General features: G+C 32.9%; 2 protein-coding genes across 4 annotated transcripts in view; one reads left to right on the top strand and one right to left on the bottom strand.

Annotated features, from left to right (window-relative positions):
- The window catches only part of LOC126889825 (ataxin-3-like), a 157,079-nt gene that overhangs the window by 53,561 nt on the left and 80,111 nt on the right, over window positions 1–23,407 (top strand). The window contains exon 2 of one of the 2 annotated variants that reach the window (XM_050658507.1): window positions 213–286. The exons of the other annotated variant lie outside the window; for it this stretch is intronic. The gene's annotated coding sequence lies outside the window, so the exon portion shown is untranslated. The remainder of the gene's footprint in view (window positions 1–212; window positions 287–23,407) is intronic. 2 annotated transcript variants of the gene reach the window in all.
- LOC126889823 (cold shock domain-containing protein E1) overlaps window positions 1–23,407 on the bottom strand; it is a 193,313-nt gene that overhangs the window by 137,268 nt on the left and 32,638 nt on the right. For both annotated transcript variants that reach the window (XM_050658499.1, XM_050658500.1), the window contains exons 2-3: window positions 12,986–13,518; window positions 9,018–9,340 (exon numbers count right to left, since the gene is read on the bottom strand). In XM_050658499.1, the coding sequence (XP_050514456.1) occupies window positions 9,018–9,340; window positions 12,986–13,082 (420 nt within the window). In that variant the 5' untranslated portion in view covers window positions 13,083–13,518. The remainder of the gene's footprint in view (window positions 1–9,017; window positions 9,341–12,985; window positions 13,519–23,407) is intronic.

Raw genomic sequence — 23,407 nt, 5'->3', positions numbered from 1 at the left:
ATTCACTTTAACATAAAATATTGTGAACGTGTTTTTCAGAGAACTTTAAAAAACATAATAAATAATTATTATCAGGTCGCAGCCAATAATTAGGCCAGGTAGAAAGTGTATATAAATTAATTGGCATATAAATTATGTTTGTTTAGCATCTACGATCAAATCCCGAGGACGATCAGGAAAGGATATTCTGTAATTTGTAATTTTGTTTTTAGTTGAAAGATGGATTTGGAAGAGTTACATAGCTGCTGTTATATATTATAACAACATTCCAGCGGGCTGAAAAAAGGTAACATTAAGATTAAAAAAAAAGCTACCTCACACTGTGAAAAAATTGGAGAGGAATAACCTTGCTTAGCGTCATAAATAAAATGTTCACTACCATCATACTTAGTCTAGAAAGCCACTGCGCATCCGCTAGGGAAAATATTCTGATTCGGATTTTTTGCACAATCTTACGCAAAAAGGACTCCTTTTAAAAAAGCTATCTCACACTGTAAAAAAATTGGAGAGGAATAACCTTGCTTAGCGTCATAAATAAAATGTTCACTACCATCATACTTAGTCCAGAAAGCCACTGCGCATCCGCTAGGGAAAATATTCTGATTCGGATTTTTTGCACAATCTTACTCAAAAAGGACTCCTCTTAACAAATTTGCGTGTTGCCAGGACCAAAAGGTGGTCAAAAATTTTTTAAACGTTTTTTTTTGTTTTTTCCTAAAATTATTTTTTTTTGCATGGAAAAAAGTTTTTTTAGGTTTTTTGGATGATTCCAAACAGAAAAGGTCTTTAGTGACTTTTCTCTAAAAATGATATTCTTTAAACATCGATTGATGAAATCCCGAAGAGTTTTTTGCAATACAATATTCAAAACTCCTTTGTTTTTTAATTGCTAATCAAGCGTGCGCGACACTATTTTCCACCGGACAGTATGGTGCAAATGAAAGGAATAAATTCGTTATTTCGTAAACCGGCGACTTTAAGGAAAAATCCCGAAACAGGTCGATTTTTATTTTTAAGTTATGATATTGTGGCATATATGGTATACTAGTGACGTCATCCATCTGGACGTGATGTTAAAATTTTTTTTATTAAATTAAATTATTTGACAAAAAAAGAAGTAGAAGGACACCCTGTATAAATAATTATGTAAATGTTTACATTACTGAATAGAGAATTGAAGAACCTTTCAAATGAGCTACCACACGACCCCTATTCTCATTTAAAAAAATCATCGATTACGTCATCACTCCCAGACGGATGACGTCACTAGTATACCATATGTGCCACAATATCATAACTTAAAAATAAAAATCGACCTGTTTCGGGATTTTTCCTTAAAGTCGCCGGTTTACGAAATAACGAATTTATTCCTTTCATTTGCACCATACTGTCCGGTGGAAAATAGTGTCGCGCACGCTTGATTAGCAATTAAAAAACAAAAGAGTCTTGAATATTGTATTGCAAAAAACTCTTCGGGATTTCATCAATCGATGTTTAAAGAATATCTACCTACCTTGGCAACATTCAAATGTTCCAGTTTTTCACATAGTTTTTGGGGGTTAAAAATGGCCGATTTTGCAATTTTTAATCGCTTATATGTCAAAAACTATAATTTTTAGAGAAAAGTCACTAGAGACCTTTTCTGTTTAGAATGATCCAAAAAACATAAAAAAACTTTTTTCCATGCAAAAAAAATAATTTTAGGAAAAAAAAAACAAAAAAAAACGTTTAAAAAATTTTTGACCACCTTTTGGTCCTGGCAACATGCAAATTTGTTAAAAGGAGTCCTTTTTGAGTAAGATTGTGCAAAAAATCAGAATCAGACTATTTTTCCTAGCGGATGCGCAGTGGATTTCTGGACTAACTGAAAAGAATAACAAAGTTAAATTTCGAGCTAATCAAGCAGGCTTTAGACCAGAATCCTCCTGCAGAGACCACATTAATACTGTAAGAGTAATAATGGAACAATCGGTTGAATGAAACACCACTATACATGGTTTTTATCGATGTTTTCGAGCGTGCCTTTGACAGCTTATCTCATGCCGCTATATGGAAAATTTTTGAACTTTTGAAATTTTTTAAAGTCACTATACACTGAGGCGAAATGCAGCATGGAACACAATGGGATCAATAGTACTAGATTCAGACAGGGATGCGCGCTTTCTCTGTTTCTTTTAAACATAGCTGTAGACAATGTTCTCTTCAAACTAGACTCCGACACAAGAGGGATACAATGGACGGTAACCACAGGCCTAAGCGATCTAGAATACGCCGACGATATATGCATATTAGGACAAAGGTTCCAAGATGTGGCTGACCAATTGGAACCACTTTCCAACGAAGCCAATAAAATAGGTTTGAAAATCAATATTAATAGAACTAAATCCAAAAGACGATATTCGTATGAGGATACGAAAAGCTCAACAAGCTTTCAGCGTGCTCAACCCTCATTTGGAGGTCTGGCCAGTATACTACAAATACGAATATTCGAATATTCCAGTCAAATAACATGTCTGTTCTACTCTACGGATGTGAAACCTGGAAAGTGACAAAATCCTTACAGACAAACTGCAGGTCTTTGTTAAAAAATGCCTACGAATAATTGTAAGCATTTAACACAAGGCTATGGATAGGTTGTATATGTTGTAAAGAAGGAAAATACATAATATGCTTAATACCGATCTTAACCCATTAACACCTACAGGTACCATATGGAATATGGAGCCAACAAATTGCGTACGCATCGGAGTCTATTTACGATATTGTTAGGTAAAATTTATCAGAGATTCGGCCTATTTGTAGTTCAAGGTTACCGCTTCTTGAATGAACAACCCAAATTTAGTTTTATACCTATTTTCCAGTGCAATAAATTTTTGAATTTACGGTTGGTTTTGTTTGTGCCAAAATATGGGCATTCGTTTCGTGTAAGTGTTTTATTTATTATATTTTGCAGTATTATCCCCGTTTTTGTTTTCAAAAGATGTTCTACAAACTTTAATAAATAACATGTACAGGTTTTCATAATATTTCATCTTTTGGTTTTTTCGTAAATAGGCCAAAAATATGGGTGTTCCCAAATGGAACCGCTAGGCGGTTTGCTGGATATGTTTGCTTGCATATGTTGTTTTCACTATTCTTTTTTTACTTTTCTTATTTTTAGAGGAATTTCTTTGAAAAAAGATCTCTATATAGTTTTTGAGGAAAACCAAAGTAATAATGATGTTTCTGCCGTTTACATAGAATCTCCAGATACTAACATTTTGACAGACGAAGATTCGGCAGATGAAAATGACGCGGGTTTTATTGATAATCGAAATCGTAACCAGCTGTCTTCAGGCGCGGAAATTGGATTTTCGAATGATACTAGAATCGAAGGCACTGCTGAAGACACGATCGTAGAAGAAACCACTTAGATCCACCCCGTACTAGCAGAGCAATTCCATCTGCGCAAACTGATGGAGGTCTAAATATGTTCACGCTGCAGCAAAATGCAGATTGTTGCAAAGAGATTTGTCTTCTACAGTGTATGATTTTCTACAGTCTGATTACTCAAAGTATACTGGTTCAAGCCCTTCAGAACTTTTTAGATTACAGCAACTAGACCTGTTCGAAGGTTTTCAAGACAGGAGAAAAAAAAACATTGTTGTTCCGAGGCCAAAAATATTGTTTCAAAATACAACAATAATATAGGTGATACTGATTTGATGGATAGCGATGTATCTTGTTATCGAATTGGAATCCGTTCCAAAAAAAAATGGTATTGGCCTATTTTTACATACCTAGTGGACGCGAATATTAAAAATGCATGCAAGTTGTTTAGAAAATCTGGTCGTAACATTAGCCAATTGGAATTTACACGGAATATTATTTAAATGTATCCAATAAGATATAAAATCCCACCGAAAGCACCAGGAAGAGTGTCCGCAGCTGCAAGAAGTGACTCTCGAATTTTAGATATTCGGTACGAGGGATTAAATCATTTTGTGGTTTCTGTACCAGAAAACAAAAAAAGAAGATGCGCAAGCATTGGATTTTTAAGACGCGAGGGAAAACAATGTGCTGCAAATATAATGTGGTCCTTTGTATCGACTGTTTCGCAATTTTCATACCAATTAACCCTGAACGAACATCTACCGGGTTCGCGCCTAGTGGTCCCATATGGGAACAGTTTTTTTCTCAATAATTGTTTCATTTACAAACAATTTTCTTGTTACGTTTTGTACAGAATACTGTTACATTTAACGATTTTTAATAAGTTTTGTCGAAAACTATTTTTTTTTTCTCCGCGTTAATGGGTTAATACTATACATACTTACTTATAAAGAATGCGACTGAGAAAAGTTACGTAAAGTACACTTATAAAAATGCAAGCTGAATATTGTTTATAATTAATACACTAGTTTTGAACCAATTACAAAAAACTCGAAGATGTACCACAAGGTTATTTATTATTGTTAAAAAACATATAAAAGGACGCGTTTCGGCTTTACACAAGCCATCATCAGCTTAAATACAGGACTGAAAACAACGGACTGACCTACAATGTAAAAATATCCAACGTTACACATGGATATTTCTCTTCATGACACTAGTTTTGGTTCTGTTCACAATTATTGGACCAACACATTTAATTTATTAGTAGAGAACAAAGATGGGCATTGGTACTCAAGTCGCTGCTTTCAATCATAGAAAGAGGCGTTGTAATTTTCCTTAGTTGAAGGGCGATTTGAGAGAAGTTGTTGGTAAGAATAACTGGTACCACCTGTAGCCATTGCAGAACTAGATGGATATTATTGATAAGAACCACCCGAGGTTCTAGAAATTCAAGTCGGCTGTGTGAGGTTTCCTATGCGATTACTGCTGCTTCTTCAAAAATGGTATTGAAAGTGAGAAATTTGACTTTGGACTTCCGGTTCCAGAGTTGCAACTGGAAGTACTGTTTTAAAGTCGCCAAAATAGTAAAAGCGATATATTATTCGACGCGTCTTAGCAAGATGAGAATGAATGCGTACTTCCGGTTTTACTCTAAATAAAAAATGACTCAAAATCAGCAAAATCGTACATCAATAGACGCAAAGTTCATCATCATCATCATGCAACCTCTTCTGTCCACTGCTGGACATAGGTGTCTCCCATTTTTCGCCACTCTTCACGGTACTGTACGTCTTGTTGCCATTTCTTGGATATTCGTTTAATGTCGTCCATCCAGCGTGTTGGTGGTCGTCCTCTGCTGCGTTTGTCTTCTCTTAGGCTCTAATCAATTAGTTTTCTGGTTCATCTTGGTCTCTTAATCTCGCTATGTGACCTGCCCAACTCTATTTCAGCCTGGCTATACGTTCGACGACATCAGTGATACCTGTTCTTTTCCGTAGGTCTTGGTTCCTTATTTTGTCTTTTTTTGTCACGCCGAGGATCGATCTTTCCATGCACCTTTGTGCCACTCGCATTTTTAGTGCTGTTGTTTTTGTGAACACGAGAGTTTCTGCTCTGTATGTCATAATAGGAATAACACATTGGTCAAATGTCTTCCGTTTCATAGCTATCGGGATGTCGCTCTTAAAGATGTCTCTTAGTGAACCATACGCCGCCCAAACAAGTGTTATTCGTCGTTGGAATTCACAGTGTTGTTCTAAAGCTATTTTCTTGTGGCATTTTTGCAATTAACTAGTTTTGATAGGAAATAAGCCACAATTTTACTGAAGAAATGATTTTATTAACGCCCAAATCGGGTGTAGTTGTCAAAATACAAAAAATATTAATGATTTTATAAAATAATAAAATCATTTTTTTTTTGGTAAAATTGTGGCTTATTTCCCATCAAAACTAGTTAATTGGAGTTCACAGGTCTGATTATCCTTGCTTATGCTGATTTCATGACCGAGTATATCGTCCCTGCCAGTTCCAACTATCGAATGTGAAAAGTGGTACTTTTCAGGAGAGCAAAATAACTCTTTTTTAGAGACTCCTAAATCAGTGCATTGACAAATGGGAAAATTTTTATATTTTTTGTATGTAATGTTTAATCCTTGTTAGATTGATAACAAATTTGAACTGCTTATCATTTTTTTTCTTTCCAAAAAATCACATTCGTTACTTTGCTTTTTGTATTAATCAAAGATATGTTTCGGTCCGATGATTCAAAGTAGCGAATGTACCCTGCGCGTCATAGAAAACGGGCACCCTAAAAATGGGTCATTTTTGATGTCGCGTATCTCCTAAACCTGTTGTCCGATTTAAGTGATTTTTTGAATATGTTATTCTATTCTTTGTCAATATCCCTGTAATATTTTTGCAAAACAGGTAAATTTTCATTCTATACCGGGTGTACGAATCAAACTGTGTTTTTTCTCAAAGTTCGCAACACCCTGTGGAATATTCTAGCATTTATAAAATACTGAAATTAAAACCCAACTATAGCCTCAGGTTTTCTTAACATTTTGTTTTTTGATTCATTCGCTTATGTTGGATAACACAAAAGTTATGTACTTTAACAACTAGCCATGTTCTTCATCAGTACAGGGTGTTATAAGTCTAATGGGTTTTAGGGACTAAATAAGTTCGACAAACTTTAAGGGGTAATTCTGCATTAAAAATAATGACAGTTTGCTTTATAATCATATATCCGCAAAAGCTTCGTTTCCGAGATACGGGATGTTAAATTTTTTCTTACAAACTGATGATTTATTTATTGCTTTAAAACCGATTGAGATATGCAAATGAAATTTGGTAGGTTTTAAGAGATGGTAATTGCGCATTTTTGACATTCAACTAAGAATTTTATATTCACTATTGGAGCGCATACGGGTAATATGACCGATCGTATTATTCGTATGCACGCCAATGGTGAATAAAAAATTCTTAATTGTATGTCAAAAAATGTTCAAAAATTACGTCTTAAAACCCACCAAATTTCATTTGCATATCTCAACCGGTTTTAGGGCAATAAATAAATCGTCAGTTTGTAAGAAAAAATTCAACATCCTGTATGTCGGAAACGAAGCATTTGCGGACATATGTTTATAAAGCAACCGGTCATTATGTTTTCATGCAGAATTACCCCTTCAAGTTTGCCGTACTTCTTTAGAAACACCCTGTACTGATAAAGAGCATGCCTAGTTGTTAAAGTAGATGACTTTTGTATTATCCAACATAAGCGAATAAATCAAAAAACAGAATGTTAAGAAAACCTATACACCCGGTATAGAATAAAAATTTACCTGTTTTGCAAAAATATTATTACAGGGATATTGACAAAGAATAGGGCTATAACATATTCAAAAAATCACTTAAATCGTACAACAGGCTTAGGAGATACGCGACATCAAAAATGACCCATTTTTTAGGGTGCCCGTTTTCTATGACGCGCAGTTTATAATAGCGAATAACCGATTAACTATTTAGATGGAAAATAAGCCACAATCAAATTTAAAAAATAATTTTATTAACGATTCCACGCCCAAATCGGGTGTCGTTGTCAAAATAAAAAATACTAATGAATTTTTTTAATTATTTTTTCAATTTAATTGTGGCTTATTTCCCATCTAAATAGTTAATCATAAAAATGCCACAAGGATATAGCTTTATAAATGAATAACTGTTGAATAAATTACAACACAAACTAACGAATGTGACACATTCGAAATTTAGCGGTGTACAAAAAATATACCTTTAGTTATATTTATACAAAACAAAGTATCGAATATAACCATTTTCGTAAGTTTGCAGTCAACCAAATGAAAAAATGTTCATATTCGATGGTTTAAACAGCATATTTCCCGCGCTCCTAATCAAGCTACAATAACGAGAATTTGCCACAAGATGTATCACGTATAATGCGAGGGCAAGGTATCGAATCTGAAAAACCCGATTTTTCACATTCGATATTTGGAAATGGTAGGGAAGATATGTACTTTACTGTCAATTCTACCACTTGATTTTGGATGGTTAGGTGTCCGCTGGGAACTAAATTTGTGATAAATTTGGTATTACTGATGTTCATTTTTAGACCTATTGTTGAAGATGTGTTCTAATTCTTGTAACATTTGTTGTGCTTCACCCAGATCTTCGGTAATTAGTACTATATCGTTGGCAAAACGCAGATGATTGAGCATTTCCCCGTCTATTTTTATTCCTCTATTTTCCCACTTTAGTATTTTAAAAGTGTGTTTGAGGACCGTTATAAATAATTTCGGTGAGCGAGTATCTCCCTGTCTCACACCTCGCTTGATATGAATTTCTCTGGTGGTATCATGTAGTTTTACACGCATTGTTTTGGTACAATGTTTGTACTAACTTTGTAAGCCGGTAGTCTATTCTACTATTGTCTCAGTATAAAGAGGGACAATAGAACCACTCTGCGAAAAATTGGAAGTAAAATCTGTAGTCGCGCATGGCGACCACGCAATGTTCTTAGTAGCTTTTACCCCACTCTCGCATTGCTAGTCGCATAGAAACGTACGAATTTTAACAGGGAAAACCCGCATCCACCACTGGTGAATTACTAATTGCGTACTGCCGGTATTACTTCTTGAAATCGAAGGGCCGACAGAGGAGTGGTTTTACTGTGGAACCTCTATATACTGTGCTATTGTTCAGAGCAGTTATAATGCTGTCTAATCCCACAGTGTCGAAGACTTTGTGAAAGTCTACGGAGATAAGTACCAGTGATCTGTTATATTCTATCGATTTTTCTATTAAGGTTTTTACTGTTTGTAGGTGATCGTTTGTTCCGAATTTTGAGCGGAAGCCAGCTTGTTCTATGGGCTGGTAGAAATCCAACTTTTTTTCTGGGCTTGTCGTAATTATTCGGGTAAACATTTTATAGATGAACCAGCTTATTGAATCACATCTATAAAATGTAGACGCAAACTTACATAGAGTTCAAATATTGCCTTCTGGTCACATTGTATGAAACCTAGGACTTACTACAAGATCCAACTGCTTGTTTATTAAAGTTTTTAAACAATGATAACAAGTTATGTCCAAGAAAATTTTATGTTATTTGAAGTTTTACTTACCAACAATTTCTCAATGATTCCAGTTTCTCTAGTACCTAAGTTCGAAGAGTTAGACGAGTCATTGTTGTAGCTACTACTACTGTTATTGCCATTCGAGAAGATGTTGGTGTTGTTCAAAGAATTGTCGCCGCTGCTGTTGAAGACGTTATTGGTACTATCTATAGAAAAAGTACCAATAGGAAAACGTGGCGATGTATGTGTAGTGCTTGAAGATCCATACACACTATTATTATAATGTAACGATTTCTCTTGTAACAAAGGAAAATCGCCAAAACGAGATGATGATGTTGAACGAGTGAAGTTAAATGTTTGTGAAGTTTTCCCTGTGGAAAAAAGATAGTAGATATTAATGTTTACAATTAGAATATTGAATGTGTAAATTTTGTACGAATAAAAAATAAGTGTAATAAAAATTATTCATACCCAAAATTAAAAACTATCAATTAAACAATTTACTAATTAGTCATTAAGGGGGGGGGTGTATTTCAAGCTCATTTTTATGATTTTTTTAAACTATAGTAAAATTATTTTATTTTTAAATTAAATAAACATATTCCATATAATTCAAACAATATTAAAAAATAAAGAAAAATAAGCCAACGATGGCAAATTTTTCCAGACACCTCAAAAAAGAGGATTTTGCAGTAGACATCAGAACTCGTCATTGGAACAGGTGAAACAAATAATTCAAAAAAGATTTTATTAGCTTATGAGTTTTTTTTAGTTTGACCGATTTTTTGAAGTGAATTCGCGATCGTCATCGCTTATGCTATATATTATTTGTATGTATATATAAATTGTATAGAAGTATTTAAATTTAAAATAAATGTAAAACCTATTTTAGGATTAGGAAAAAGGATTTATTTCGCGACCGTCATCTTTTCGGCGAAATAAATTTTGTACGTATCTATATTATGTGTATCTATACATAAATTGTATAAAAGTATTTAAATTTAAAATAAATGTAAAACCTATTTTTGAATGGGGAAAAAGGATTTATTTCGCGACCGTCATCTCTTCGGCACTTTAGGGTTGTGCTGTGCACCTTTTAGATAGGGAAAAATTATTAAATTAGTGACCGTCATCGCTTCGACGAAATACATTTTTGAAGTGAAAATTTCTTTAGGGACGTTGTGCACTTTTTGGATGGGGGAAAAGTATTGAATTAGGGACCGTCATCGCTTCGACGAAATAAATCTTTGAAGTAAAAACTTCTTTAGGTACGTTGTGCACTTTTTGGATGGGAAAGAGTATTAAATTGGCGACCGTCATCGCTTCGAAGAAATCAATTTTTGAAGTGAAAACTTCTTGAGGGTCGTTGTGCACTTTTTGGATGGAGAAAAAGTATTAAATTAGCGACCGTCATCGCTTCGACGAAATAAATTTTTGAAGTGAAAATTTCTTTGGGGACGTTGTGCACTTTTTAGATGGGGAAAAAGTATTGAATTAGCGACCGTCATCGCTTCGGCGAAATAAATTTTTAAAGTGAAAACTTCTTTTGGGGACGTTGATTGGATGGGAAAAAAGGATTGAGCTCGTAATTTATATACTATAAGTAGTTTTCACTTCTGTCGGCACTCCCACGAGTGCCTTCAATTTTTTTTTGGTATCACTCAGAAGGCAAAATAACCAAAATGTATGTTAAAATAGCGTGAAAATCAACATATTTATTATTGTTAAATAAAAAATAAGCATAAAACAAAAAATATATCGACAGCGTTACCTCACGAAATGTTTAAAGAAATTATATGCCAAATTTCAGGTAGATCGTCAAATAGTTTTTAAGTTAGCAAGTAGACCGGGCAGTATCGTCGCCCCCGCTAGCGCAATTATTCCGATTCGATTTTTTTGCACAAACTTACTCAAAAAGAGGTCCTTATAACATATTCACAGGGTGCCGGGCGGTGCCGTGGTCGAAAAATTTTTTAAACAATTTTTTTTTAGATAATTTGGGTCATTCTGAGCAAAAAAGATCTCTTGTCATTTTTCTCTAAAATTGACTGTTGTCGAGTTATACGCGATTAAAAATTTGAAAAATGAGAAAATGGCCATTTTCAAGGCTTCATAACTCGATTAAAAATGATTATTATGAAATTCAAAAAGTGACAAAATCAAGATTCAAATACCTTCTTCAACGTCCTGAAGAGATTTTTGTCACTATTTTATTACAAAGCTGTTATTTTTAGTTATTAACAATTAGCGGTATAGTCCAACTGTATCGTCGCCCCCGTTAGCGGAACTATTTCGATTCGATTTTTTTGCACAAACTTACTCAAAAATAGGTCCTTATAACATATCCACAGAGTGCCGGCCAGTGGTCGAAAAATTGATAAACAATTTTTCGGCCAAGGTACCGCCTGGCACCCCGTGGATTTATTATAAGGACTTCTTTTTGAGTAAGTTTGTGCAAAACATCTAATCGAATCGAGGTATAGTGCCTCCTGATGAGAGACTAATAAGTTTCGAAACCGGTAGAGGTGCTTGCTGCACTCTCTGATTGAACTGGAATAATGATGCGGCTGTAGTTTCGTGTTCGAAATTGAAAATGGTTATTCATTTTTGATTTACATGTTTACTCCGATTGGAGTACGAAGGGAACCATTCTCGTTGGAACTTTACCGCGCTGAGCAGATGGGACGTGAATTATAAATTGTAAAATTCCCTCATCTTCCTTAGTCTCAGCATCCGTTATGGCTTGCAAATTGTAGAAGCCTCGGAGGTGTTACTAGAGAAGGTTCCCACTGTTTTCAGTCCGGTAGGATGTATAATAACATTCTTGGATGTTGTTTTATGTGCTATTAGATTGATTATTTCATTCATAGGAGATTCTGACCAATAGAAAGCTACAGAAGTCTGAATTAAATCGATAATTTTTGATAATCTCCCGTCGTTAAGCATATTACGTCAGATGCCCTTCGTTGCTACGAAAAAATACATTCAGTGACATTAATGACAAATGTTTTAAAAATTATAAAAGTGATGACTTTCAACCGTCAAATACATATTTATAACAAATGTGTGTTTAATTGCACTAATTTGTACTTACATAAATAAATTACAATAAAATTTTGGTTTTGAGCAGTTTTATTCATGAAATATTCGCAACAAATTGCACTCGAACTCTAAAATTAATATAGAATTTTTGCCCTCGTGACACTTTGACATAATTTCACTCGCCTTCGGCTCGTGAAATTAAAACTGCCAAAGTGACACTCGGGAAAAATTCAATAATTTTAGAGCTCTTGTGCAATTACTACTGAAAACTTAGTTTTTTGATAGCAGTTGCCGCTAGGGCATTCCTGCCATTTCGTTCGTTGCAATCCGTGACTGCACGCCGGGGTTTGTCCTAGTTGGGTCAGAGAGAGCAGCATATGTGCCTCCTGATGAGAGACTAATAAGTTTCGAAACCGTTAGAGGTGCTTGCTGCACTCTCTGATTGAACTGGAATAATGATGCGGCTCTAATTTCGTGTTGCAACAAAATTGAAAATGGTTATTCATTTTTGATAAAAAAAATCTTTTGATCTGAGACGAACGGAGCTCGTCTATGCTTTGGTGCTTAGCGCTCGTACATAATAGGGCGGTTTGCTAACGTTGACGTCGCGGTTCACCTGAAAAATCCCAAACGTCTCGGTTCAAGTTACCAAAGAACAAAATGTAACCGCAAAGTATCGTACACATGAACCGTTCAACGTCATCAAACCGCGGCGGTTGTATGTTACTAACGGCTAACCGCGGTGTCAACCGCTGTCAAACCGCTCTCATATGTACGAGCGATTAACGTGCTAAGTGAGATATATTCATAAGTAAACTGCTCGTCAAAAGTTAAGGATATTGGTATTATTCAAATAAAACTATAAACTTCAAAATAAAAAGACATTTTCTGCTAATATCCTTAACATTTGACGAATAGTTTATAAAAAAAACTCAAGAAATACCATAAAATAAAATGAAAGAGTACAATCTTACCGGTACTGGTCATTGATTTAAAATCCATGATGCTTGTATCCTGAGTGAGAGTGTCAGGGGGCGGCTGGAACGTCTTCCACTGAGGATTCGTGGACATATTTGGTACAATGATTTTTCCTTATTTTTCGCACTTTATCGCTTCTTAAGTGTAGTGAATATCACAGAACGGTTAAAATCGGTATTTATTTAATAAATACACCCAAAAGTCAATTATGGCAGCCGAATCAAAATATTACCCACTTCAAAATTATTTCGTTCACAGTATACAATAATTATACTTAATTACCAACAAGTTCACAATATATCAAGTGAAAAGACAATCCAATGATATATAAAATAAATAACAACTCACAGTCACTCAAATTTTGTATGAAACGTATGAAAAATTAAATAAAAATCCTCAGATGTCTTCAATGCGTGCTGGGTGCGTATTGTGCTGTAATGCTCATAATTTTTGCAAGGCCCGTAGTTGCGCTAGATACTTGTTACTTCAAATTTTCTATTCTAAATTTTGAGGTTCTTAGTTACACAAGCTGAAACAAAGAAGACGAATTAAAAATCTTGATTTATATAAATTATATCATTCAATAATAATAATAAATTCAATGAATATTAACTTCCTACTAATAGTCTAGCAGTAGTTTCCAAATAGTATAAAATCCGAACCTAGGTCGACCTTCACCCATCTGTTTTCCGGATGAAACATTTTTTTTATTAAAATGCATACATATAGAGGAGTACAATTAGAACGAAAACATGCAATGTTTCGGAAAAATTCAAACAAGCCTATAGTTTTCTAAAACGTTTTTTGTTAGTTTATATACATGCTAAAGTAAAAAGGTTCTACTCGCAGATTTGGCCGCTAATTGTTTATTAATTGTTTAAACAATAACAATTGTTCTGTATAAATAATTTTAAAAATATCGTTAAATTTATCATTTTACTTTGATCAAATATGTTTCTATTTTGTTTTTGATTATGCTGAATCCGAATATGGCATTGCAATTTGAAAATTCTTATACGGAAGCTCTTATATAGTGTGCCTGCGTAGCTAGGAACCACATGGAAAACTTTTTTATTATCAATTTTACGAAAAAAGGTTATTCCTAATAAAATGCTCTGGATAGTCAAAAATCTAAAACTCAACCATCAGATATCAAATTTTATCAATTTTATACGAGTTATGTCAAAAATATGAATTTCGTTAAAGAGTAAAGTAGTTACCTTTATATTCCAAAATATCAAAAAATGCTATTATCAAAAGTTGTTTGAAATTAGAAACTATGTCTAAATATACAATTACATCATTCTAATCGAAAAATTTGTTTTAAAATTTTTCTCCTATTACGGATGCTCATCATTTTATTACAATTATGATAACTATTTTACTATCACTTTTACGAAAAAAAGTTATTCTTCATAAAATGCTCTCCCTGGTCTAAAATCTAGGATACAGCCATCAGATATCAAACTTTTTTAATTTTATACTAGGTATGTAAAAAATATAAATTTTTCTTAAGAGTTAAGTGCCTTTATTACTCACAATATTTTAATTAGAAGGATGTAATTGAACACTAAAACAAATTTTTTAATTCCAAACAACTTTTCTTAATAACAATTTTCGATATTGTGAAATGTAAAGGTACTTTACTCGTGAGTGAAATTCATATTTTTGACATACCTCGTATAGTATAACATTAATTAAATTTGATATTTGATGATTGCATCTTAGATTATATACGATGCAGAGTATTTTATAAAGAATAACTTTTATTCGTAAAACTGATAATAAAAAAGTAATCAATAGGTTCCAAGTTACGCAGACATAGTGTGTAAGAGCTAAAAAATTTTTTTGCTGAACATTTATTAGTGTTGAAGCTTATTATTAAATATATTTTAGGTAAGTTTTACAGAAAAAAGTTTTGATGACTTTGTATAAACATTTTTTTGGCTGGTAATTTTCGGTTTTTGTATTACATTTTTATCTTTCTTAATTTTCTTAAAAAGAAATCTAGGGACAGAGCGAGTTAGGGTGAGTTCTATGCACATTTGGTGCAAACACGTCTACAGGAAAATTGTTCCAGGTTAAATTTACTATCGAAATATCACATTTTAAAGTCAAAAAAATATTTTTTGTACAAAAATATTTTCAAAAGAAAAGCAAGAAAAAAACACGAAAGATAGCAATTTTCTTTTTTGCCCCATAACTTTTTTGGACGGGGATATAGGTAATCCATCCTTCCTCTTTAAAATGGCGTTTGGTAGAAGTCCCTATGATTTATAGTTTCCAAAATATGATTTTTCAAATTTCGCCACTTACAGCGATTTTGGGACATTTTCCTGGTTACTTCGCAAACATTGTTCTGTAACTTTTTTCTACGCAGCTTTAGGTATATGCAATGTTACATTTAATAGGAAGGTAAGTCAATTATCTTTAAAATGGTCTATTGTAAAAGGGGTATGACTATTTTTAAGCAAGATATGGTTTTTCAAAGTTTTATACTTTTAATGATTTTTGATATATTTTACGATTATTTTTAAATTTCTCATTATAACTTTTTTTATTGTATATTTAGGTATTGTGCAATAAAAAATAAAGCGTATTTTCGTTACTTTAAAATGGTGTATTGTAAAAAATCTAGAACTATTTTTAAACAAGATATGCTTTTTCAAAATGTGACACACATGCAATGGGTACCACTAAGTTGGAACCATCTGGAAAACTTTTTTATTATTAACTTTATGAAAAAAAGTTATTCTTTATAAAATGCTCTGCATAGTCTAAAACCTAAGATGCAATCATCAGATATAAAATTTTATCAATAGTGTACAGTGTACGACGTACGAGGTATGTTAAAAAATATGAATTTCGCTCAAGAATAAAGTACCTTTATATTTCACAATATCGAAAAGTGTTAATAAAAGTTATTTGGAATTAAAAATTATGTTATAATATGCAATTATATTCTTCTCTAATTGAAAAAAATTAAAAATTTTAAAATTTTTCTCAAATTACGATACGACTACCCTTTGATATCCTACGGATATCTTGTTTAAAAATAGTCCTAGAATTTTTAGTCCTTTTTATTTCACAATGTATATACCTAAATGTACAAGAAAAAATGTCACAATGAAAAGTTTAAAAAATAATCATAAAACATATCAAAAATCATTTAAAGTATAAAACCTTAAAAAAGCATAACTTGCTTAAAAATTGTCATATAACCTTATACAACGGACCATTTTAAAGGTAATTGACCAAATCTCCAAACTTCTCTTTCTACCAATAGTTCAGAGAAATAAGGAAAAAAATATCCTGTTCGTGACACAACCCCCTCCAGGCCGAAGCCAAATTTTTTGAGTAGTATGGACATCTATAATAATAACCTATACGTTTCCTGCAGCCGATTTTGATGATATACATAGTTATAAACAAATGAAGATCAAAAAACGGTAAATTTTCGCTTTTTTGGTCTATAACCAAAAAGTTAAGCATTCTAAACAAATTTGAGAGTAAGAACCTCATAATTCGTCTAAAAAATTTCAATATGACGTTCGCTGAATATGTCTATCCCTATTACTTGCTTAGAAAATAAATCAAAAATTTTGAGTTTTTACAAATATTCATAACTTATGTAAAAATTAACTTAGAACGTTCTTATTACACGGAATGCTGAGACTTCTGGTGCTTAAATCATACCCTAAATTTCAAAGCAATTGGTCAAATAGTTTACAAGGTATTTAATTTGTTTATCCCAAATTAATTTTTTTGCAACGCTATATGTCAGAAAATGATGAAGTTACAGTAATACTTTGGATAGTTTATGAAAGAAGAAGATTTATACTATTAATTTAATTAAAAAAAATGGCAAAAAATAATTCTAAATACTGCAAAATTATTTTGCAAAAACATGTGAATTAAAAAAAGGGGGGCTAACTTCATCCCTAAGTGTCCTAGGACAATTGTTTTTCTTTCTAAATGTGTATAAAAATTCAGTCTTTCCAAATATGAAAAATAATTTTTCTGCGGGTAACGGTTAAAAAGTTATTCTAATTGTTTATAAGTAAGCAAAAAATCTACGTTTTTGCAAAATAATTTTACACTGTTTAAAATTACTTTTTGTCATTTTTTTTTAATTAAGTCAATAGTATAAGTGTTCTTCTTCCATAAACTGTCAGAAGTCTTACTGTAACCTCATAATTTTCTGACTTATAGTGTTGCAAAAAAAAATGAATTTGGAATAAACAAATAAATAACTTTTAAACTATTTGAACAATTGCTTTGAAATTTAAAATATAATTTAAGCACCAGAAGTCTCAGCAATTTGTGTAATAAGAAGGTTTTAAGTTAATTTTTACATAAGTTGTGAATATTTATAAAAACTCAAAATTTATGATTTATTTTGCAATTTTCTAAGCAAGCAATAGGGATAGACATATTCAGCGAACGTCATATTGAAATTTTTTAGACGAATTATGAGGTTCTTACTCTCAAATTTGTTTAGAATGCTTAACTTTTTGGTTATAGACCAAAAAAGCGAAAATTTACCGTTTTTTGATCTTCATTTGTTTATAACTATGTATATCATCAAAATCGGCTGCAGGAAACAGGTTATTAATATATATGTCCATACTACTCAAAAAATTTGGTTTCGGCCTGGAGGGGGATGTGTCACGAGAAAAATCTTATTTCTCTGGACTACAAATGTACCATTGCATAAACCTACAAACGCATAATAAAAAGTTACAGAACAATGTTTTCGAAATAATAGGGAAAATGGCCCAAAAATGCTGTGAGTAGCGAACTTTGAAAAATCCTATTTCGGAAACTATAACTCGCAGAACCGCAGAATGTTTATATTACTGAATAAAGAATTGAATACCCTTTCAAATGAGATACCACACGACCACTATCCCCTATTTAAAAATAAGGTGTTAAGGACGTGGAAGGGAAGGGATTGACAAAAATGACAGATGTATGAATCTTAAAAATGTGTCCTCCTTAGAACAAAAATCGACCTGTTTCGGCATTTCCTTAAAATCTAATAACTATGTACTGAGAAATATCGATGTGGACTCTTTTCTTTGGCCCACCCTGTATATGTTGTATAGTTAAAAGAATGAAATATTTACATTTTTTATATAACTCATTCCCCTTTAACGGGAGTAAATAGACTCTTCCATCTGATGATTCAAATATCCATACCTACTCGAAAATTTTACTACTTCACTAGTAATTAATTTTTTCGCAAAATTGACAAAAACATTGGTTCCTTTATTAAGCAAAAGTTTACTTAAGCCCGATTATACATTGGTGGCTTAAGCGATCGTTTAGTTGAACCGGGTTCAATTTTGAGCGTCGGTTTAACTGCATTCGGGTTGTTCAATGCCAAGTTTAGTTAAGCCGAGGTTCATACAAATTTTGGTAAGGTTGGCAACGTAAGGCATGCGTATTCAAAGCAATTCCCCTCAATTCTCGACATAAATTTTCCCGCCATTTATGTATTATTATTTGGTTTTTGTCAATACAGGGTGAGTCATGAGGAACTGTACATACTCCTACCTCGTATAGAGGCTACTATGGGGAATAACAAATGACCATTAAAAAGTGTCTGCTCCCATTGTTTAATAATATAGAGGGCGAGTTTCGCATTTTGACAGAAATTTGTATTCGTCATAATTTTTGAACGGTCAGATCGATGTGTCTCTTATTTTGGCCAATCGTTACACTATTACCACCTAATCAACTAATTTATTCAAACTAGAAAAAATCAGATCCGGCTTTAAAAAAATTAGTTCGTTTTGGTCTTAGAAAAAATTTCACCCTGTATACGCTTTTTGAAAACTCTAATATGAATTTTACAAATTAGACAAATAGGCAATTAAAATGGCATATTTATTTTTTTCCGCACACGATTACTTAATTTTTTATAAAAAAATCAAATTTCACTATGAATTAAAAGTTTGGTAAAGTGAACCATAGATTTAAAAAAAAATAACTTTTATTACAAAAATTAATTTTTTTTGCACTATTCAAACTAGAGAAAAATCAGGTCCGGATTTAAAAAATTAGTTCGTTTTGGTCTTAGAAAAAATTTCACCATGTATACGCTTTTTGAAAACTCTAATATGAATTTTACAAATAAGACAAATAGGCAATTAAAATGGCATATTTATTTTTTCCCCACACGATTACTTAATTTTTTATTAAAAAATCAAATTTGTCCAAATCGGAATTTTAACCTAAAAATGAAAAAAAAAAAAATGAACTCACGGTTTAACTCGCTACAACTCGTGTTCCATTTTAATATTTTTTTTCTGAAATATTTACAGCACATACCTCTTACCATTGTGAAGACTATGAAAGTTGTTGTAGACTTTCAGTCTTCTTCTTGTAAAAGTTGCAAACTTGTAAATCGCAAAAATTAGGTGGAAAAATTTCAAATTTATCAATTGTGTGTGTGTGTGTGTGGTGTGTGTGTGTGTGTGTGTGTGTGTGTGTGTGTGTGTGTGTGTGTGTGTGTGTGTGTGTGTGTGTGTGTGTGTGTGTGTGTGTGTGTGTGTGTGTGTGTGTGTGTGTGTGTGTGTGTGTGTGTGTGTGTGTGTGTGTGTGTGTGTGTGTGTGTGTGTGTGTGTGTGTGTGTGTGTGTGTGTGTGTGTGTGTGTGTGTGTGTGTGTGTGTGTGTGTGTGTGTGTGTGTGTGTGTGTGTGTGTGTGTGTGTGTGTGTGTGTGTGTGTGTGTGTGTGTGTGTGTGTGTGTGTGTGTGTGTGTGTGTGTGTGTGTGTGTGTGTGTGTGTGTGTGTGTGTGTGTGTGTGTGTGTGTGTGTGTGTGTGTGTGTGTGTGTGTGTGTGTGTGTGTGTGTGTGTGTGTGTGTGTGTGTGTGTGTGTGTGTGTGTGTGTGTGTGTGTGTGTGTGTGTGTGTGTGTGTGTGTGTGTGTGTGTGTGTGTGTGTGTGTGTGTGTGTGTGTGTGTGTGTGTGTGTGTGTGTGTGTGTGTGTGTGTGTGTGTGTGTGTGTGTGTGTGTGTGTGTGTGTGTGTGTGTGTGTGTGTGTGTGTGTGTGTGTGTGTGTGTGTGTGTGTGTGTGTGTGTGTGTGTGTGTGTGTGTGTGTGTGTGTGTGTGTGTGTGTGTGTGTGTGTGTGTGTGTGTGTGTGTGTGTGTGTGTGTGTGTGTGTGTGTGTGTGTGTGTGTGTGAAAAAATGGCCTGGATGCGAGTCCGTTAGCCACAGATTTTTATTTTATTTTTACCTCAATTTATTAGTTTTGTTATATTTATACGTATTTCACTTAAATGATTATATTTGTTTCTTTCAAGTAGTTTATGAGTAATTTAAATATTTCCATTTTATGACAACTTAGTAGATATTCTATACTAATTGGAAAATGAACTTGTGTTTGTCGTAAATTGTAATATAATTGATTTATATATCTCTTAGGTCTGGATCCCGCGTATGAAAAAAAAGTTGATTAATAGCAAGCTGAAAATTTGTTAATGGCTTAAGGGTGTCTAGTCGGATAAACTTTGATATATGGGAACACTGTAACAGGGGTAGTTTTAATTGTGGAACAGGTTAAAAATTTGGAACGGTCAGAGCACGAAAACGGCACATTTATTTTGTCCGACAGAACAGAGTTAAACTCTCCGAACAGAGATTAAACTCTCATGCAAAAATCAGACTGCTATTTATCACCTGTCATAATTCCTGTCATTTGACATATTCTACATGTTCCACTCATTAAAACACCCATTTGGTGATAAATAGCAATCTGATTTTTGCATGACAGTTTAATCTCTGTTCGGAGAGTTTAAGTCTGTTCTGTCGGACAAAATACATGTGCCGTTTTCGTGGTCTGACCGTTCCAAATTTTTAACCTGTTCCACAATTAAAACTTCCCCTGTTCCAGTGTTCCCATATATCAAAGTTTGTCCGACTGGACACCCTTAAGCTATTAACAAATTTTCAGCTTGCTATTAATCAACTTTTTTTTCATACGCGGGATCCAGACCTATCTCGTTAATTTTGCATTCCAAGAAAATATGGTTTAAATCTCTAATCGAAACATTATCACAAAAACATACTGATGAATTAATTATTCCTAATTTGTGCAGATGTGCCTCATATTTCCCGTGTCGAGTTTTTAATCTGACGATAGTAGAAATATCTTGCTTTGGCAGGTTATATTTAAATATGTATTCAGGTGGCGGAGGAATTTATCAATTTGATCACGTCTATGTTAAACTACAGAGTCCAAAAGAAGTGTTATGGGAAGTTTTAGATCTAGACGTGTTATAAAAAAAAATGGTAAAACTTTTAATTTTAAGAAAAACGTTGTTTTTGTAAATTAATTTTTGTAAAAAAAGTTAATTTTTTTAAATCTATGCAAAAACTTTGCCAAACTTTTTATGCATACCTAGTCAAATTTGATTTTTTAATAAAAAAATAAGTAATCGTGTGGGGAAAAAATAAATATGCCGTTTTAATTGCCTACTTGTCTTATTTGTAAAATTCATATTAGAGTTTTCAAAAAACGTATACAAGGTGAAATTTTTTCTAAGACCCAAACAAACTAATTTTTTAAATCCGGGCCTGATTTTTTTCTAGTTTGAATAAATCAGTTGATTGGGTGATAACATAAATTAAATATTTGTTCAAAAAAAATTCATTTTTGTAATAAAAGTTATTTTTTTTAATCTTTGGTTCACTTTACCAAACTTTTAATTCATAATCAAATTTGATTTTTTTATAAAAAATTAAGCAATCGTGTGCGGAAAAAAATAAATATGTTATTTTAATTGCCTATTTGTCTAATTTGTAAAATTCATATTAGAGTTTTCAAAAAGCTTATACAGGGTGAAATTTTTTCTAAGACCCAAACAAACTAATTTTTTTAAAGCCGGACCTGATTTTTTTCTAGTTTGAATAAATCAGTTGATTAGGTGGCAATAGTGTAACGATTGACCAAAATAAGAGACACATCGATCTGACCGTTCAAAAATTATGACGAATACAAATTTCTGTCAAAATGCGAAACTCGCCCTGTATATTATTAAACAATGGGAGCAGACACTTTTTAATGGTCATTTGATATTCCCCATAGGGGCCTCTATACGAGGTAGGAGTATGTACAGTTCCTCATGACTCACCCTGTATAATTCTTTTATTACTGTTGTTAGTTTAATCGGTATTTTTTATCGTTTAGTTTATTAGTTTAATCGATTTCCTACGTTAAATTTGTGAACAGACCATTTAGTCCTGTCGCCAGGGGGGGGGGGGTACAACGGCCTCCTGTATTCAGATGGACTTACCCAAGATTTTTTTATGTATTTTGACCTGTAGAACACGAATTTTTTGGGTAACAGTTGATCCGGATGTCGATAAGATTGTTATAAACCAAGAAGTTGAGGAATCACATAACAGCGATTTCTTGCAAAAGAAAACATTTTTTTGTATTTTTTGGGCCTTTCTAACCAAAAAATGTTCCTACAAATTTTTTCGTAGGATGCATAGTTTTCGAGATAAACGCGGTTGAACTTTCAAAAAATCGAAAAATTGCAATTTTTGAACCCGAATAACTTTTGATTAAAAAATAAAATAGCAATTCTGCTTACCGCATTTGAAAGTTCAAGTCAAATTATATCGGTTTTAATTATTTGTATTGCTAAAAATTTATTATTTTATTGTTAAAACAAAGCTATAAACACCTAGTGCTTGAGTGATGTTTTCAATGATTTCTCATTTAAAATCGAATGAGTAGGTAGAGGAGGTAAAAGTGCAAGCGGCGCTATTTCTACGTAGCATGCGTTAAAACGCATGTATTAGGCACGGGAAACACTATGTGTTTATAGCTTTTTTTAACAATCAAAAAATAAATTTTTAGCAATGCAAATATTCAAAACAGATAAAATTTGACTTAAACTTTTAAAGGCGGTAAGCAGAATTGCTATTTTATTTTTTATTCAAAGATTATTCGGGTTCAAAAATTGCAATTTTTCGATTTTTTGAAAGTTCAACCGCGTTTATCTCGAAAACTAGGCATCCTACGAAAAAACTTGTAGGAACATTTTTTGGTTAGAATGACCCAAAAAATACAAAAAATTGTTTTGTTTTGCGAGAAATCGCTGTTATGTAATTCCTCAACTTCTTTGTTTATAACAATCTTATCGACATCCTGATCAACTGTTACCCAAAAAATTCGTGTTCTACAGGTCAACATACATAAAAAAAACTTAGGTAAGTCCATCTGAATACAGGAGGCCGTTGTACCCCCCCTGGCGACAGGACTAATTTGAATAGGTAGGATATTATTGGAATGTGTTTATTTTCATTTTGTACAAAAATGTTTGTAGAAGCAATTTCACCGCTCAAGAAGAAGAAATATTTGTATCTTTATCCAAACAATACATCAAAATTGTAGAAAAT

Source organism: Diabrotica virgifera, chromosome 8 (assembly GCF_917563875.1).
Source record: "Diabrotica virgifera virgifera chromosome 8, PGI_DIABVI_V3a".
Taxonomy (NCBI): Eukaryota; Metazoa; Arthropoda; class Insecta; order Coleoptera; family Chrysomelidae; genus Diabrotica; species Diabrotica virgifera.
The sequence above is the reverse complement of the archived record's forward strand: the minus strand, read 5'-3'. Positions and strand labels throughout refer to the sequence as shown.